At 41.1% G+C, this 18,216-nt stretch overlaps 1 protein-coding gene across 3 annotated transcripts in view; it reads right to left on the bottom strand.

The window, feature by feature from the left end:
- dennd5a (DENN/MADD domain containing 5A) overlaps positions 1-18,216 on the bottom strand; it is a 45,428-nt gene that overhangs the window by 11,963 nt on the left and 15,249 nt on the right. For 2 of the 3 annotated variants that reach the window (XM_034680471.1, XM_034680473.1), the window contains 9 exons: positions 17,809-17,874; positions 16,866-16,975; positions 14,653-15,340; positions 6,308-6,495; positions 5,253-5,561; positions 3,156-3,371; positions 2,816-3,050; positions 1,456-1,606; positions 1,257-1,350 (listed from right to left, as the gene is read on the bottom strand). In XM_034680471.1, coding sequence (XP_034536362.1) covers positions 1,257-1,350; positions 1,456-1,606; positions 2,816-3,050; positions 3,156-3,371; positions 5,253-5,561; positions 6,308-6,495; positions 14,653-15,340; positions 16,866-16,975; positions 17,809-17,874 — 2,057 coding nt within the window. The remainder of the gene's footprint in view (positions 1-1,256; positions 1,351-1,455; positions 1,607-2,815; positions 3,051-3,155; positions 3,372-5,252; positions 5,562-6,307; positions 6,496-14,652; positions 15,341-16,865; positions 16,976-17,808; positions 17,875-18,216) is intronic. The other variant, XM_034680474.1, reaches the window with a different exon arrangement.

Consider the following 18,216-nt stretch of genomic DNA (forward strand, 5'->3'; position numbering starts at 1 on the left):
CCCTACCTGTATATCGTGCGTCTTCACGGTTGAATGTGGAGCAAACACAGAAAATTTTACTCAGATCAGGCAGTTCATTTAGAGGTGATGATGATGATGGCTATAATTCTCCACCTGAGCACCCATGGTCATATCTACAGCGCGTGTTAGAGGTTTTTGAAATGAAGAATGAAACGTGTGGTTTGAAATGTTCTCTGTTTCCCACTCTGCCCAAATATACAAAAACTCACAGTCCAACCTGAGAAAGTGTGCCAAGCTACGTAACATTTGTTTCATTCCAGATCAACATTTCAAACTAAGTTGTCTGTGCTTGGAGAAACTTAGTTGCTGCTTTTATTCAATGATTTAGTTTTTAGAGATTTCAAGTTATGGTTTCTAAATAAACAATGTAAGCGAATTTACTTCTATGTATTTCTGACTGCACTCGTGCTTTGTGAAAATACAATGTTTGGGATTTTTTTGCAAGTACTTTGAATACTTAAGTATTTTTAAAGCAAGTACTTCAGTACTTTAACTCAAGTAATAATCGGACTGAACAACTTTCACTTGCATTGGAGTAATATTTGACGTGGAGTATCTATACTTTGACTTAAGTAATGAAGCTGTGTACTTTGTCCACCACTGCCAGCCAATGACGTTAATTCTAGCATAGTAAAGGAACAGAGAAATCACGTTTTAGTCCACGTTTGCAAACGTGGACTAAAATAACTATGTTGAATTATTTATGGAAAAATGTCCTTAATAGTGCATTTATTTAGCTCTCAAACAAAAAATGTCAACAGAAAGTAGTTGTGATGAATTTACACCCTGTAACATAAAGCTCTACTGGTGGAGATGAACAAAGCCTGGGGATGTTGGGACCACATGAGGGGTATGGGTCATGTGGTCCCAGTGTTCAGGCTTTGATGCCTCACAGACTTCTCACACATACCACGTCCACAGAGACCGACTTTAGACAGGGCTTGAAGGACTGCGAGAGCCAGTAGTAGTCAAGAAACAGCAGGAGCTGCAGCTCCGGAAACAAACACTCTACATGCTGAGAGTGTGCAAGCGTGAGTGCAAGAGAGGCGGAGAGAAGGGGGGAAAAAAATAAGACAAGTGACCAGCAGTATGAAGAGGAGGATAGTTAAGCAGACAAGATGGTGTCAATAATGTCAGAATAAAGAAACAGGCAACAGATCATGCAAAATGAAAAAGCTGAGGCCGTTAATCTATGAGTGCAAGCTGAGAGGAAAACAGAGTGCCGGGGCTCGTACCTCTCTCTGGTCATTGTCTAAATAAAGGTGCTCAGCATGTTGCTTCTGCCGATCTCGCCTCCTCCACTGGGCAGGGGCGCTCCTTTTGGTCCACCTTGAACACGAAACAACATCACTGTAGCATCTTTACTAAATAAAAAAAACAACAAACCATGACATGATTTTTCCCCTCATAAATATGATCAATAGATCTAATCACTTGTTGCTGGTCGGCCCCGTTGAGAGCACGTCAGACTGCAGTCGGGGGAAGAAGCCATGCTCGTAGCGGCCCTGACCGATCTTCATGTCCAGCAGGTGGGGGTGCAGGGCCGTGTGGTCGATCTTTGCAACTCTCATCTCAATGGCTTTCTCTGCGGAGGAAACGTGGGAGGTTGTGAGACAGGATGCATTCATCTTTTCATTTTCTTTGTTTCAATAGTGCAGTCACTGCAAGAGAGGAGTAAGTGTCCTTGGGATTGCAATGTGTATTTGAGTTTGGGCAAAGATGAATATCAAGACATAGAAATATGAAATCAGAGATCAGGTGGTCGTGTAGGAGAAGGTGAAAGAAGAATCCCAAAACCACCATGAAAACAGTATTTTCTGTAGTTTACTGAGACCAAGAGAAAGTACGACTGAAATGTCTCCTTTGGAGAATGAGTGACAACTGAAAAAAGAGAACAAGTTGAAATCCTCCCAAACACCCACAGAACCCAAAGAAGTGTCAGAAGAAGAGGCTCGGAATAGATTCTCTTTGTTTCTTGTTTCATTTTTTTAAAGTAACCACTTCAGAATAATCCGTGAATGCAGCTTTAGACAGTGACTTTCTTTCGCCTGATAATCAACCCACACACACGGGTGGGTTGACAATTTAGAAGAGATTCAACCTTAAATAGATTCAAAGACAAATGTTACACATGCAAAAGCTTAAATATATCACCCAAAAGTGCTGAAGACAACTTTTACCCTCACTGTCTGAAGCTGTGATTCACAGGAGCACAGATTTGATTCCCTGAAGAGACTCAATCATTACCCAGTCACCTGCATGCTGCAAATTATCGGCTGTAAAGATCAGAAAGTGTTCTTAATTGCTATTTTCCACAAGCTGAAGCTGCAGCTGCACAAACTGACATGTATGCAAGGATCGCACAGAGGACTCTATCTTTAGCAATAAGTAATTTAAAACAAATTCAGCATAAAGTATTAAAACACTCCAATGTTGTGTTCTGAGTTCAACTTTGATCCAAGTTATAACACAGGGAGTCCATCTATCCTTTGTGAGCGATGCATTGCACACACATTCAAAGAGCTGCCACCCGGGGATGCTTGAGGTAATGAGCGCAAATATTACGAAGGTGAGTGTTGTCGTCCTCGAGCCCAATGACATGAGGTCCAGGAGCGACAAAGTCAGCTTTTATGTATCGCTTTTTAACCAGGTTGTCTGCGAAGAAGACAGCAGTTACCAGTCAGTTAAGGGAAGAACTACAGGGTTAGAAGTTCCACCTCCAAATCACAGCTTGGCCACACTTATCTGGATCTTTCTGTAATCCTCAGCTCGTCAAAGGATGTTCAGTACTCACCTGCTTCTTCGATGTTTGTACATTTCTGGTACATGGAGGTGCGCAGCGTGGGCGTGCGCACATTCAGCATGCGGATCTTATCCACACGGGAGTCAAACACCCTCAGCGTGTGCTCCTTCTCCTCATCATCATGACAGAGGATCTTACTATCGATGAAGGAGGCGAACATCTGCGTCTCCAGGAAACGTGACAGGAAGGGCAGGTAAGGCTCTGGCTGGTCAGAGAGGAAGGAGGCCTGCACACGTACACAGATTTAAAGAGTTGAATGTTATATCATATGTTAGTAAGAAAAGAAACCCTGCACTACTACACTCTGAACAAACTTTGTGACGCTCTTCACCTTGTCAAAGTTCTGCATCTGGTCTCTGTTGGTGAACCAGGACTCTTTGTCCTGGCTTGGCTGGATGACGAACACCTCGTAATCTGCGAACATCTGGGTGAATCGGTTGGCGAAGACCTCACGCACCTGGATGTTGGCCTGGTGCATCTTTAGCTCCTCCTCATCACAATGAAACCGCATGTCCTTATTGCTGCTGGCATTCTCTCTCACCTCCAGCTGATGTTCATTAACGCACACCCAAACACAGGAAAAAACACAGAACAGAGAGAAAGAAAGAGAAACGCTTGTAAAACGAGGAAAAGTGACAGACAAGGGTTTGTTTTTCATGTTATCTAATCTGAAGGTTATCACAGACTGCTGATGAAGCAGAGGGGTTATGGGAAAGGAAGTCAAGGACACAGAGTGATTCATGACCTAAAGCAAACTTAAACACTGTTTCTTTTTTAAGCATATCAGTAGGTCGGCTGGACGGACGCCAGCACTGGGGGGGGGGCTAAAAAAAACACAGAGCAGGCCCACCACTGGACGTACGTGAGAGTGTGCAGCTGTAACTGTAACAGCTGTGACTTTAGATATGAATAACAGTAAGTGAGGTCTGACCTCCAAGCGGGAAACTATACACAGACAATGAGCTAATCCGTTCTTGAAGAGTGAATACAGGCCAATGGTACATAAGCTGATTAAGCTGCATTCTCAGAGACTTCTCTAATTATCCACAAACTCATCCGTCTGTACAGCAAATGTTTCATCGTACTATTACTACAGTTTGTGAGACACTCAATGCAAATATAAACAAGACGAATACATCTATTCATGTCAATGTATATGAGGTTTCTGTCATCAAGGCTGTGAGACCTTGAGCAGCAGCATTTCAATGCAGCTGGAGATGACTATTTAAACTTTTAAATCTCTGATGAATAATATATGCAATATAAATTTAATCCTAAGACACACAAACAAACACATTCCTTTAATATTCTAGACATACAGTTTCTATTGAAAGCCAACCCATCCTCTCAGACCTGATGAAGCATGTATGATGTATTAAAGTGGATGCAGTTGAATGTGTGGCGTAGAAAGAGCGCCCCCTTTTGTTTGTTGTCCCTTATTACTATTATGATAATGATAACAAGTGATAGAAAAATAAACATGATTTTTCAGTTTATGTTGTATGTAGTGATAGCGATAACTGCCCCTACAGGGGACCACTTCATTACTTAACATAATTAATTTTGGCTATGTTTATTCCATCTGTTTATGAATGTGTACAAATGAATGAAATTCCAGTATTTAAAATATAAAAGATGAGGTAAGAGACAACTTCTGTCAGTTAAAGGAGGAGAAAAAATAGGTAAATGTTAATTAACACAAACTTTGTCCAAATGGCCAAATGTTTTTGTAGCTGAAAATGTATATTCATTCATTCCCAGCGCTTTTGTACTAAGATAATTCTTCTAAATCTACTTTATTATCATTATTTTATTCTATTTTATTTGATCTTTATTTTATTTTACTTTATTCTTGTTTAGATCTTAATTTATTCCTTCTTCTATTAATATTTTGACTTTCTTACATACTGTTTATAAGAGCTCTTTATTGACTGTATTTCCCTCCCCGGGATAAATGAAGTATTTCTGATTCTGAGAGGCTGATTTAAATTATTTGACACTAACACAGGATACATTTTCAGGAACAATTAGGTTAATTTAGATATATTTTAAGTGTGAAGTCACATAAAAATGCATCTAAATTGATCATAAATAAAAGGGATTCAAATAATTTTCTTGGTCAAAATGATCTCTTTATATATTTTTTTTTAATTTGAGGTTATAAAGTTACAAGAACTCTGATAACATAAATGGCTATATACCGAGATGCTTATAAATTAATATGAAATAATATAGTGTAGACCTGCTCTATCTGCAAAGACCCTTTGGATAAGTCTGTTGTGACTGTGGCCACAAAAAAATATAATAACTTATCGAAATGACAGTATTTATAATTACGGTCACAGTAATATACTAACTTTTCTTTAATTTATCATTTTAAACAAATTCCATAAAGCACCCTTTGTTTTGTTTTTCCACACTTCCTCACCTTCTCCAGGCTGACACCTGTCCTCTTGACCAGCGCCTGCAGTCTGGCAATGGTCTCGTTCTCCCTCAGCAGGTAGGAGTTAAGGGGAGAGGCCAGGTTGCCATTACGCTTATCAGAGACCATGTCGACGGATCGGAACCGGTACTTGGCCTGGCTGTCGCTGGAGTGGATATTTCCCTCTGGAGACACGCCAAAGGACATGAGCACCTCTGAGATCTCCTGAATGAACTCCAGTTTGTTGGGAAACTGGGGCAGCTCCTCTGGCAGCTCAATGAAGTGGTTGTCGATGTCCACAAAACACAAGTTGGCCTTAGATATGACGAGAGACAAGGTAATGTAGAATGAAATTCAGAAAAACATGGAGAAGTGAAACATGAGGCTCAAAAACAGGCAAAACACAAACATTATCAGTACTATAAGTATAAGTCCAACAGCACCGATGTAACAAGAAGTCTTAATGTCATCATGAGTAAGCTTAGAAAGCACGTTTTAATAGTCAGCACAGCACAATAACCCATTTCTACAAATAACTGACCTGAATATACAGCTTTACATTGAACAGACTGTGCAGACTAACACATCTGAGTAAGAACATAATTCAAAGAAGCAGAAAAAAATGCTGCCCCAAGAGAAATGACATGAGGAAACTGTCCTCTGTTGTTGTTTCAGCAGTACAGCAAAGGCCGTAGCTATGCAGAACAAAAATCAACCATGTCAGAGATTTGGAAAGTATGCTTGCGTCACTGAGGCCAAATAAAATTAAAAACAAGAGGGGATGTATTCAGAGCAATACAATTAATCTTCTAAAATTAACCTTTTGGACAGTCTGCAAATTTAACAGATGATTAAATGACATGAAAGCACAGCCAAGTGTGCAGAGGTAAAGGTGGATTTGATCTGACCCTAACCCTAGCAGGATCGTTCACATCTGACAGTGCACTTTGGACTTCTAAGGAAATCCTACAAAGGTGAATTTAGAACATTCAGAATTAACATCAATGCTTTAAAAATTCAGATAAAGTTTTAATATGAAGTTCCTGTTTCTGTATTTGTACCTCCTGCGGCAGCTCTAACTTGGTGCGGTCATCTTGTCCGTTGGAGTGGAGACCCATGAGGTACGGCACAGGAGCATCCAGGAAGTGGAGGAGGGAGGCCGGCAGAATGGGAACGTACACATGCTGCCACTGGTAGGGGAACATTAAGGCTGTGATGCTCTCTGCCACTGTCATCAGCCTCTGGTAATCTGTTTCACACACAAAGACAAAGAGACAGTGAGGATACAAAATCTACATACAGGGTTCATTTCCTAACTGGATAATCACATTTAAATCTAACAATGGAGTCATCACTTGTGTTCTAATTTTTTAACCTTTTGGTGATTTTCAAAGCACAATTATCAAAATCAACACTTGAAAATTTTTGCTTGATAAGTAATAAATTCAGTATTTACTGGACAAGACTCTATGGGTTGGCAAATTCACTAAGAATTGATTTCAGCTGCTAATTGCGCACCGAACTATTCTGCTCTTCTGTATATACTTTGTTTTATTTTATTTTATATCTTATTTTATTCATTCTTCTATTAATATTTTGACTTTCTTACATACTGTTAATAAGAGCTCTGTAAAGACCAAATTTCCCTCACCAGGATAAATAAAGTATTTCTGTATTTCTGATCTCTTGGCCCCAGCTATCTGCTCCATCTCAAGGTCTCAATCACAAAGTAAATTGGATAAATTATACATACTGTATGTGTCATGTGTAAAGACACAGTGTGAATGTGCTTGGGTTAAGCCACAGACTGATTTAACCCCTGATTATTATAAAAACAGAAGCCATAAAGTGACATTAACATACTTGATGTAGAGGTATATTTTGTATAGGTTCCAGAGGGGGAATTGTAGTGTTGGTGGCAAAGCTCTTTGTGGGGCTGTTAGTGCAGGTGTTTATGCATTAAATGGGTTTTTTTTGCAATCAGGTTTTTTCACATAGAACGGTGCATATTTTGCTCCAGATGAATGCAGAACGGCTCATTTAAATGTATGCAAACACCACTGACACACAGAGCAACTATTTGCTCAGCAGTGCAGTTTCTGGAGCATTTAACCCTTTGTGTGTGCTTTGTGAATTACAGGTTTTTCAAGTGCTAAAGATGTGTGATTTCTTGAAGTGAATCAGGCCCCTTGTATTTTATTTTACTGCTAAAATCAAGATGTTGTGCTGATTCTTTACTTTACTTTTCAAATACATCTTGATACATTTCCTGATATTAAAACAGAGAGCTACCAATCTCTTTCCATGTATCCCATTCCCCTAAAGTCTCCTGGCTGCACTGCTTTTTCCTGTTGGACTACTCAAACACACTCAGGCCAGTAAACAGCACATGACTGACACGTTGTTCAACATCACTGTTTGTTATTTCAATGTGATCATGCTGTTTATGCCTCAGCTCTTTTGCTCATTAGCATTATATTCAACCCTGCTGCAGTAACAGGAGAGTAACCACACAGGTTAATCCATCAAGATTAGCTTTGTCTCCAGCGTGACTACTTAACGCCTTTTCTTTATGAAGGGCATGGCTGAAACCAGATGGGGTTGAATAACTTGACAGGGCAAAAGAAACAAACAAACCCTGCTTCAGTCCCTCTGGTTGTTGTTTTGTGTATATAGGAGTGGAGTTGTTCAACCAGTGACCAACTTTAAATGACTACGCTGTGTTGAAATTGTTACATCTATATTAGTAAACAAAGTGCATCACATAGAAGTGGATCTTTGCAGTAAAGGATACCCTACAATGGAAAGGATCACATTTTTGTTTGTGTCTTCAGAAAAATGTCTTCATTAAACGCCAAACCCAGGAGGTCAAATGTGTAAGGCCTCTGAGGACAGATCGTATTGACAAAGACCCTGTGGTGCTGTCTCATCTTCGCAAACCTCATTAATTTTTGTTGATTTTTCTGGAGTCTCTCTGACACACTTCCCATGTCTCCAGTGTGCACACTTTATCTCTTAGAAACCAGAGGACGGCCGAGGAAATGAAGCTGCTTTTGTCTTAATGTAATCTGCTGTCCCCAAATAAAGAATTAAAAAGGAGAACACAATAACAAGATGATTCGACCTATCCTATTTAAAAGGACTAATTACATAAGGAAACATATTTGAACATCTCTTGAGGGCTGGTGGAGTTTTAAGAGTTGTAACTTCTATATTTTTTGGCCTGTCTTAAGGAAAGCAAACTGGTGATTGAACTACAAATACTCCGTCTCCTTGCCTGCCTCAACACACTGCATAAGTTTGGTCCCTCTGCGGTGGCCAGACCATCTCATCCCCCAGAGGAGGTCCTCCGTAAGACCTTTGTGGCCTGCATCTCTTGAAGAAAGCAGACTCTGAACTTTGTCACAGCTGCAGTCAGCCTGCCCTCGGGCTAATGTTGAATTCTTTTGTCATGACTCCACACAGCTACACTCCTTCTATGTTCACACTTGAGTCAATGTGTATAAATGCAAATATGTGTCCGGCCCTCCTCATCTGTATTCCTGCTCTATCCTTTTGACACCTACTGTACATTGGAGAGCAGCTCTGTCTTTCCTGATACGGTGCCAAAATAAATACCATTCCTTCATTTGGTCATGTGCTGCTGGGTCCATGAGAAGAGACTCTCACCCCTGCCTTGGCCTCCCTCCCTACCTCCCTCCCTCATCCCCCTTCCTTCTCTCCCAGGATGGGGACAAGAATACTAACATCACCCGTCTGCTCTTAAACTGGGCCACAGAAACAAGAAACCACTTTAACTCAAGTCTCACACAGTCAAGTACTGTTGCCTATATATACACAGGTGCTTGAACATTTTGTACATGCCAGCACTGGGGACTGGTAGCAGTTCAGAGTTGAAGTGATGCCTGAACTGTTCAGTTTACAGACCCGGAGCAAACATATGCAGCACAGGAGCCTGAAAATACAGTGAACACACAGAGTGGAAACTTTTCCAGGTTTCAAGTCCCAGCATGATTCTCATCTCACAACTAATTTGATCACATCTGTTTTTGTACCGCCGTGAGGGATTAGCAAAACATTAGAGTCTAGTGTTGCACATTTTGTCGAGTAGAAGTCGTTTCCCTCGCTAGTCAGAACCAGAATAATTCATATTTCTATTATCCTTTCTAATGAATGCTGGTCATATGAAGTGTCTAAGCTTCAGCACAGCCACCCGGCATTAGTAAGGGCTGTAGCTCTGGTGACTGGCTACTATCGCTATAATGCTCTTAGACTGAGTGCAGATTTGGCATCTTGTAGTGCGACGTCGATTAGTAGTATTTTAAAAATATTGAGACAAAGCTGTGTCTGGTTGAACTGACATACTATATAAGCACTTGACCAGAGCATTGTGTAACCAGCACAGGCATGTGGACGGTAAACCTGCAAGGATGCTCGAAGGCTTGTGACGCAAGCTCTTGACATGGTTTACCTCTAGACTCTATGATCCTGTGTTCAGCCATGGTGAATATATATTTCTGTTAAAGCTGCTGTTGGTAGGAATGGTGTAAAAAACGATACTTTTTTTCTGCTGGGTTTGGAGAAAAGGTCATAATGCCCATCAGTACTCATCGGTAAGTGGAGTAATTTGAGACTATTGTGAAATCTCTGCGTTTCCAATGGCTTTGTATCAAGTAATGTTATTATTCCCCTCGTTCACGTTATGACGGACCAATCATAGCTAATCTCCAATCCTCTGTCCTGATTGGTTAAGGGGCGGCCCCTACTACGTCCTCCGATTGGTTATGAGTCTGGCGCTATCATGACTGCACACACCAATCTGTGTTGGGGGGCTAAGAGGAAATCTGGTTGGGAGGGATAGTGTTGACATTCGAAGTCCCTCTCTCTGAACAGGTGTTTACTCTGTGACTACAAACAGCAGCTTTAAAATGTCTCAGAATCAGTCACTTTGGAAAATCCCTGAATTCATAGTTTATTTTTTGTTTTTTTAGTTTACTCGTTTATTTGACAGGGACCGTGCACATCATAACTGCTGAGCCAGAGTTAGCTAAAGGAGCTCATTTACACCCGTGGTCCCTGGGCAGGAAGATCTAAGAACAAACAATACAAATAAATAAAAAAAACAATACAAACCTCCACAACGGTATGTCACATTACAACATATTTCCATAGTCTGATGTGTACAAAGGTTAAATCACTGATCACATGACTGGTTTGCCTTGAGCCATGATTTCAGTTTGGTTTTAGAAACACTGAAGCTTGTGCAGTCTCTGATTGGAACGGTTGGAATTGAGTTAAACTGTCTGCTTATCTGCTGTGATATAACGATATTTGATCCATGTTTCAAACATAATGGAAGCAAGCTCAATGTTCTGATTTACACCCTAAGACAGCACACTTGTACCGAACAAGCCAATCTTTTCTGCACTAGAGGTGTCATATTTTTTGTGCTCGAGTTATATAATAGACAGAAGTTAGCCGTTGGATTTGTAAAGTAGTACAGTTGTACATTTTTATCAATTATTTTCAGGGTCAGCACCCACATCACTCCCTTTAATAGAGGATGTGAAGACATTTCCTTAGTGATGACCTTTGTTGATATAATTCAGTATAGTTAGTGTCAGACTAGTAAGAGATTTGCAACACAGAAACCAAGTGGCAACCTCTGGTCTCAAAATATGATGCCCATGCGGAAGTGTTATAAACTGCAATTCATCGAGAATCCGCTTGAGGCTGGCTGCAGAAACACCAGAAACACCAGAAACACCAGAAACACCAGAAACACCAGAAACACCAGAAACCACATAGACACCAATTCAAAAAAGACGATCTTTGCAGCAGAAATAAACATGTTTACAGCCTGGTAGCTAATTTCAGCTTGGTTCTACGTAGCTAATTTCTCTATCGACACACACTGTACGGGAGGTGAATTTTTTTCTAACGCAACGGTTCAGAAGATATTAACATTACAAGTTTTTGCCCAAATAAGGACATGACTGACTTGAGTGACAAGCGGGAACACTGTAGTTGGCTAGGAGACTCAAACCCCACCTCTTTACGTCACACTAAGTTTGATTGAGTTCAACATATCCAATATGGCTCCCGCCGACGATTGGCTTCAAAACAGCGCTCAGGAACAGATGGGTGATGTTGCGGATACCACATCCATTATTTTTACAGTCTATGATAGAAACCCATTTTTGAGTGGACAGGCTCTTCAAAGAAAATGTTACATTCATAATTTGTAACAATGAATAGATACCATAATTACGTTTCCTGATATTGGGGCCTTAAAAATAAAATGAAAATCAGAAGTTATGTTGCTCAGAAGCTCTCAAGACAGTGAGGTGTAAAAAGAACATTGGCCAAGCTTCTAATTTCTGCTATTAAACCTAATTTCAGACAAAGACTCACTGTGACACAAACAAGCCTTGTGTAACTGCAGAATCCTTCAGATCTCTCCTTCACACTCATCACCCTCTCTTTTTATTGTTCATCAATTCTGTCAGCAATCACATACAGACAGAAAATGCCCATGAAATAACGAAAGCAACAATGGCTTAATAGCAGCATGTCACAATGGCTGACACATGACTGACAGATGATGTGCTTCCCGTTTAGGAAAAAAAGTGGAAGCAGAGAATTCAGACGTCTTTTCTTGTGATGTCTTCATGGAGCAGAGACCGGCTAGTGTCTTTATTTTTATTCTTACCAGAGGAATGCATTTCACCGCTATTTTTAATCACACAGCAAATACACGGTCTGCTTATTTACAGACCCTTTTCTCCTGTGTATGTGTGTGCGTGCGTGCGCGTACGTGTGTAAGTGTATGTGTTTACGAGCACGGCATCGTCTTCCTAACAATCCCTCGTTTCTTCTCAGTGGAAGATTGCCACGGCTTAACTCTACACAACACAACACTCTTCACACGTTCTGCAGTGATGAGCCTCATGTGGGGGGAGAGAGAGAGAAGAGAAGAAGAAAAAAAAAGAAGTGGTATGATGTCACTTCCAACCAATGATAATCACCCTGCATCACTGCTATCCTCCCTGTCTCCATGTTGCCTGGCAACACCTCAGCTTTCCCCCCCTTAAGAGCTTCTCCCCCCGGCCCCCCCTGGCGTTTTCTAAACCATTTGCCTTCTCTTGCCAGTGTAATGGATCCAATCACCACGCCAGACCTTAAATGTTTTCCCTGTTTCTCCCCCAACACACACACACACACACACACACACACACACACACACACACACACACACACGCGCACACACACACACACACACACACACAGATGCCACCTTTTCTATGTTTCCATCCAGCTCTGCAAAAGGATGGCGTGGATTAGATTAATTTTTACTGCAGCTACCACCAATAAACAAATAAAATAAGCTCCCTGCAATATGTGATTTTTTCTGCCAGCAGCTCTGATAAGATTAAGTATAATGTGGCGCTCTGATTATCAGATGATTAAAAAACGGATACATGGCGTCCAAAAAGGGCCTCCTTTAACAAGCACACACTAAATACCTACAAAGCAAACGACACACGCGACTGCTGATGGTAGGAGCTGCTGCCTGCAAAGAGAGAGGATGACATTCACACAGCCTGCGACTAACAGTGTATCACTTTAATGGAAACATTCAACAGGTTATGTAATCTGCTGGATAATACTTCTTCCACCGTGCATATCAAACGTGCGTCTTAGCCCATGGCGGTGTTTTTTGTTCCCTCGCAACAACCATCCAGACATCTTAAATCCTAAAATATCTGAAGCTGGCCACAGAGCTGGATTACTGAGGGAGAGAGGAGCAGTGCCACGACGAGAAATGTTTGATTTTCTATGCACCAGGCCGTAAAAGTAAAGACTTCATTGAGTTGTTGTGTTTCTGTTATGCGCTGGTGAAGTTTTCCTTTAGTACCAAATAAATTAAAAACATCTCTATGTTATAAAAAAAAACAACTGATCTTGAATAAATATATTTTCAAGGCTGTGACCTTTCTATTAAAGCTGCTGTTTGTAGTCAGAGTAAACATCTGTTCAGAGAGAAGGACTTCGAATGTCAACACTATCCCTCCCAACCCGATTTCCTCTTAGCCCCCCAACACAGATTGGCGTGTGCAGTCATGATAGTGCCAGACTCATAACCAATCGGAGGACGTAGTAGGGGCCGCCCCTTAACCAATCAGGACAGAGGATTGGAGATTAGCTATGATTGGTCCGTCATAACGTGAACGAGGGGAATAATAACATTTCTTGATAAAAAGCCATTGGAAAACATAGAGATTTCGCAATAGTCTCAAATGAATCCACTTACCGATGAGTACCGATGGGCATTATGACCTTTTCTTCAAACCCAGCAGAAAAAAAGTAACGTTTTTTACAACATTCCTACCATCAGCAGCTTTAAGTTTACCATTAAAGAGCCATTATACTCCATCAAAATATGATCACATGACCTATTTTTAACCAAGTGGCAACCTCCGGTCTCAAACTATGAAGCAAATGCGGAAGTGCTATAAACTGCAATTCATCGAGAATCCACATGAGGCTGGCTGCAGAAACACCGGAAACCACATAGACACCAGTTCAAAAAAGACGAAATTTGCAGCAGAAATAAACATGTTTACAGCCAGGTTCAAAAAATGGCTTGGGATTATGTAGTAATTTCTCTATCGGCACACACTGTACGGGGGGTGACATTTTTCTAATGCATTGGTTCAGAAGATATTAAGGTTACGAGTTTTTGCCCAAATAAGGACATGACTAACTTGACTGACAGACGGGAACACATAGCTGTTGGCTAGGAGGCTCAAACCCCGCCTCTGTACGTCACACTCTATTGGTTGAGTTCAGCATTTCCAATATGGCCGCCGCCGATTGGCTTCAAAACAGCGCTAAGGAACAGAAGGATGACGTCAGGGATACTACGTCCATTATTTATACAGTCTATGGTTTTAACCAATCATTTAGTATATCAAAGACCACCTCATGTTTCCTGTGCGGGATGAAATTGAAAACATGTTAATTATGAAACGTGTTTTCCTGAGGTCTCTTTCAATTGAGCAAAATTCACATGAATGAAAAAAAAGCCTTGAGCCACAACACAAGAAATAATAACCAGTTCCCCCGACGATCTCTGGCCTTACGTCATGACACTGATACATCTCTCAGTCCCTGAAATATCTCCTGAGACGTCTTTGTCTTTCAGGGTTGTTTCCTCAGGATATAAATAAACAGCTGATACTGTCGGATTGTTTTTTTACTCACAGCTCTATTCTAAATAGAGGTTTGTATAGGATATCAATGTAAATCCGACTTCTAGGTGTAATCGATGCATCCTAATGGGCCAGGATGCTATAGGTAACATGAAACCATTGTGTGAAACAGTAGTAGACTGTTGACTTACGCTGTGAGTAGAGCAGTATCTGCATCTCGAGCAGGGCGCAGGTGAACAGCTGGAGAACGTTCTCCACCCCCAGCAGTTCAAACATCTCACTCATGCCAAAGTCAAACAGAGGCAGCTCCGACGTGCTCGGCCTCTGGCACACCACAGGCCCGTAGACGCCTGAGAACTTGAGTGAACGTCCGGAGGGCGGCATGGGCACCTCATAGAGGATGTTGTAGATGTAGCTCTCCAGCGGCAGGGGCGGGGGCTGGGGGGAGGTAACAGCCTGGTGAAGCTGCTGCAGCACCTTCCTGCAGGCCTGAGGGAAGGCCATGGGTGTGATCAGGCAGATGCACTTTGACACATACAGCGTGTCACGGCTGATGTCGTAGGAGTTGAAGCGCTGCAGGCGGGAGATGGCGGGCGCGGCGTGGAGCACAGGACGAGGCTGAGAGGAGTGCTGGTGTCGCATGTCCTCAGGTCCCTTTGGCGAGGTTGGAGTGTGCAAGATGTCGTACTGCTCTGCATTGTGCATGTGGTAAAGAGTCTGCATGGCACTGCAGATCTGCTTGCTGGTCACCTCCTCGAAGAAGGTGAGAGCGAAGCCATAGGTCCGCGAGCCGTCCTCTCTGGTGATGATGAAGGAGTGGAACTGAGGCTCCCGTGTGTCGACCTGCGTCCTGAAGGCCAGACCCTTTGGCATGCAGAGCTGTGAGAGGACGGGCAGAGAAGTTATCAGACTCAGACGAATGTTTCTGAGTACGCACATAAGCTCACTGAGCCTTACCATACTTTTACATGATTTTGATTGAAAGCAAATATGTTAATGTTTCCTCATGTGATCAGTTCCACTTTGATCTATGATGTCCCTAGCTCATAAGAAACAGTAGAACTGATCAAATTGAAGATTTGGGTTTCCACATAGGACAAAAAGTAGTTGCACTAGGGCATTCCTTCCAAAACCACTTCACTGTTTCTACTTTCTATTTATTATAAAAACTACAATCTGGGAGTTTTAATAATCTGGTATGTGCACATTTTTTTTTTTACTTTGGACAGAGCTTGGCTTGCTGTCGGTCCATGTTTCCATTATTCTTGTATAAGTCCTATCTGATTTTCAGCTCAATAAAGCTTAGAGCTGTCCTGCTTTATCTGACTCTTGAAATGAAAAGCACATTTCCACAAATGCTGGACTATTCATTTAAGGATTCTAAAAAAAAACATCCAAATAAGACAGATATCTTTGCTTTGTACATGTTAAAATCCATTACTAATCAATGTATTTTAAAGGATTTTAAAGTTATTTTACTTGTTTTTAAAGCTCTTAACAGCCTTGCTCCTCCATACATCACTGATCTCCTGTCATTTTATGTTCCGACCCGATCACTGAGGTCCTCAAAAGCTTCCCTTTTAAATGTTCGTTGTGCGTCTCAATAAAGAGTCGCCAAGAGAGCTTTCTGTTTTTACGCCCCTAAGCTTTGGAACTCTCTGCCTCTAGACATTAAAACGGCGAGCTCTCTGTGTGTTTTTAATAGTAAACTTAAGCATTACCTTTTTAATCAAGCTTTTAATTTGGAGTCATTTATTTTTAGCCCTGGACTGATTCAAATTCAGATTCAGACAACTTTATTGATCCCAAGAAGGGCAATTCATTTATAGCTTACCATACAACATTTAACATCTACAACACATCCATCATATATACATGCTACAAGTCACAAGTCAAGCACCGGGTCTGTACATGGGACCAGAGGGCCTGTGGAGGACAGCAATAAGTTACTGTAATAAACTGCATTATTATTTTTTATTATTTTCATTATTATTTGAATCATTGCTTTAAGATATATTTATCTTATTTAATTATTTATTCATCTATTTATTTCTTGTATTCATCTGATGTTGTTAACGCTACCTTATTTTTAACTTTTCTTTCCACTATTACTTATTTTATTATTATTATTATTATTATTTTTTATTTATGCTCATGTCTTTTTTTTATGATTTTACTGTTGTTTTCTGTCTCTCTGTTATTCTGTGAAGCACTTTGGGCTGCATATTTTTATGTATGAAAGGTGCAATATAAATAAAGTTGAGTTGAGTATTAAACACAGACGTTATGTGATTTTACATTAAATTATTGCATCACTACAAAGGAAAAGTAAAAGTGCAATCGTCAGTTCTATTCTTACTACAGAAAATATAAAAACAGTGTCACAAATGAAGGAAGATCATACCATGCCCACTGCATCCTGGTCAAACGGATTCCACTCGACATTGTCAGGAAAATGTGCAAGAACTTTGGATTTAAAGGTTCTCCGCAATGGACTCTGCTCAAAATTCTCACCTACAAGTGAAAACAAACAGAGAGGAGAGCAAAAAACAAGGAAGGAGACACACAGTTAGCACAAGTTTCAAGTGTGGATAGAAAAGCTAGAAAAATGAACTGATAAGAAGGAGGTTTAAAATGCCAGGCACAGCTCCAGAGGAAAAAAAGCAAGTCAGCATGTTTGTCTTAAGAGGAAAGTTGTATTGCATCATATAAAGCTGTCGTCTGCATATCGTTTTGGACAGTTAGCTTAAGGAAATATCCAAACAGGCAGCTTCACTCCGAAGTTAGGTTAGCTACCGGAGAAGGAAGTCTGCCCATCTTTTGGATGGTGTTGCTTCCTGACAGCTTTAATGACAATACAAAGGAACACATAAAATTAATCGACCAATCATAGGAAGCGTAAATTGAGTTGATTTGAACCCAGAGTAAGGCAGAAGTGATGCACACACCAAAGGTAGTACTGAAAAGTCATTCAGAGTGAAGGGGGAGAGTAAACATTGACCAAGCAATGCCAGCGCAGCCGCAGGCAGCACTCGATTCATGTGTGTGTGAGAAAGAAACAGAAGCGGTGATTGTCAAACATCAGCTCATTGTTCAGCTGCTGCTGAGGGAGGGGGGAGGCAGGGGAAACAGAAACCAGGAGGGGGAGAAATCAGAGTGCTCGAAAAGGAAAGGGCAGGTCCCCACACCTGTGCTGAAAACAACTGTACAAACTAAGAATTTGAAGAAACAAAAGAGGGCTGACATGAAAAACAAAAAAAGAGACAAGGAGTGCTAGGTTAAAGGCTGAAGGGTTAAAGCTGAGCTCAGGTTAAGAGGGGGAGGAGTGTGTGTGGTCGGAGGGTTACCTTCTTGTGCCAAATTTCCTCTGGCCCCATCTCTGAATTTAGTAGCTTCTATATACTGGCATAAAGCTACACAACAAATAAAACAAAAATAGGATTAAAAGCCTGGTTGAGGGAGGGCAGCGCATCACTTCTCATTCTGTGCACAAAAAAAAACATCCTGACAGCTCTGCTCTGAGAACAAGCTGCACACAGGAAATTACCATATCAGGTGGGTATGCTAATTCAAGCCAGCTGGTGGAGTTATGATACAATGATAGAGCAGTTCTGTGTAGCATGGTTTCCTCTTCTTCCAGAGATCATGCAAATCCATTCTGCACTGATGTGGATTATAGGCTCAGCACAAAGTGTGTTCAGCCATGCTAGCAGTTTCATGGAGCTGAATTGGAGCTAATTGATGATATTAACATG

Source organism: Notolabrus celidotus, chromosome 3 (assembly GCF_009762535.1).
Source record: "Notolabrus celidotus isolate fNotCel1 chromosome 3, fNotCel1.pri, whole genome shotgun sequence".
NCBI lineage: Eukaryota > Metazoa > Chordata > Actinopteri > Labriformes > Labridae > Notolabrus > Notolabrus celidotus.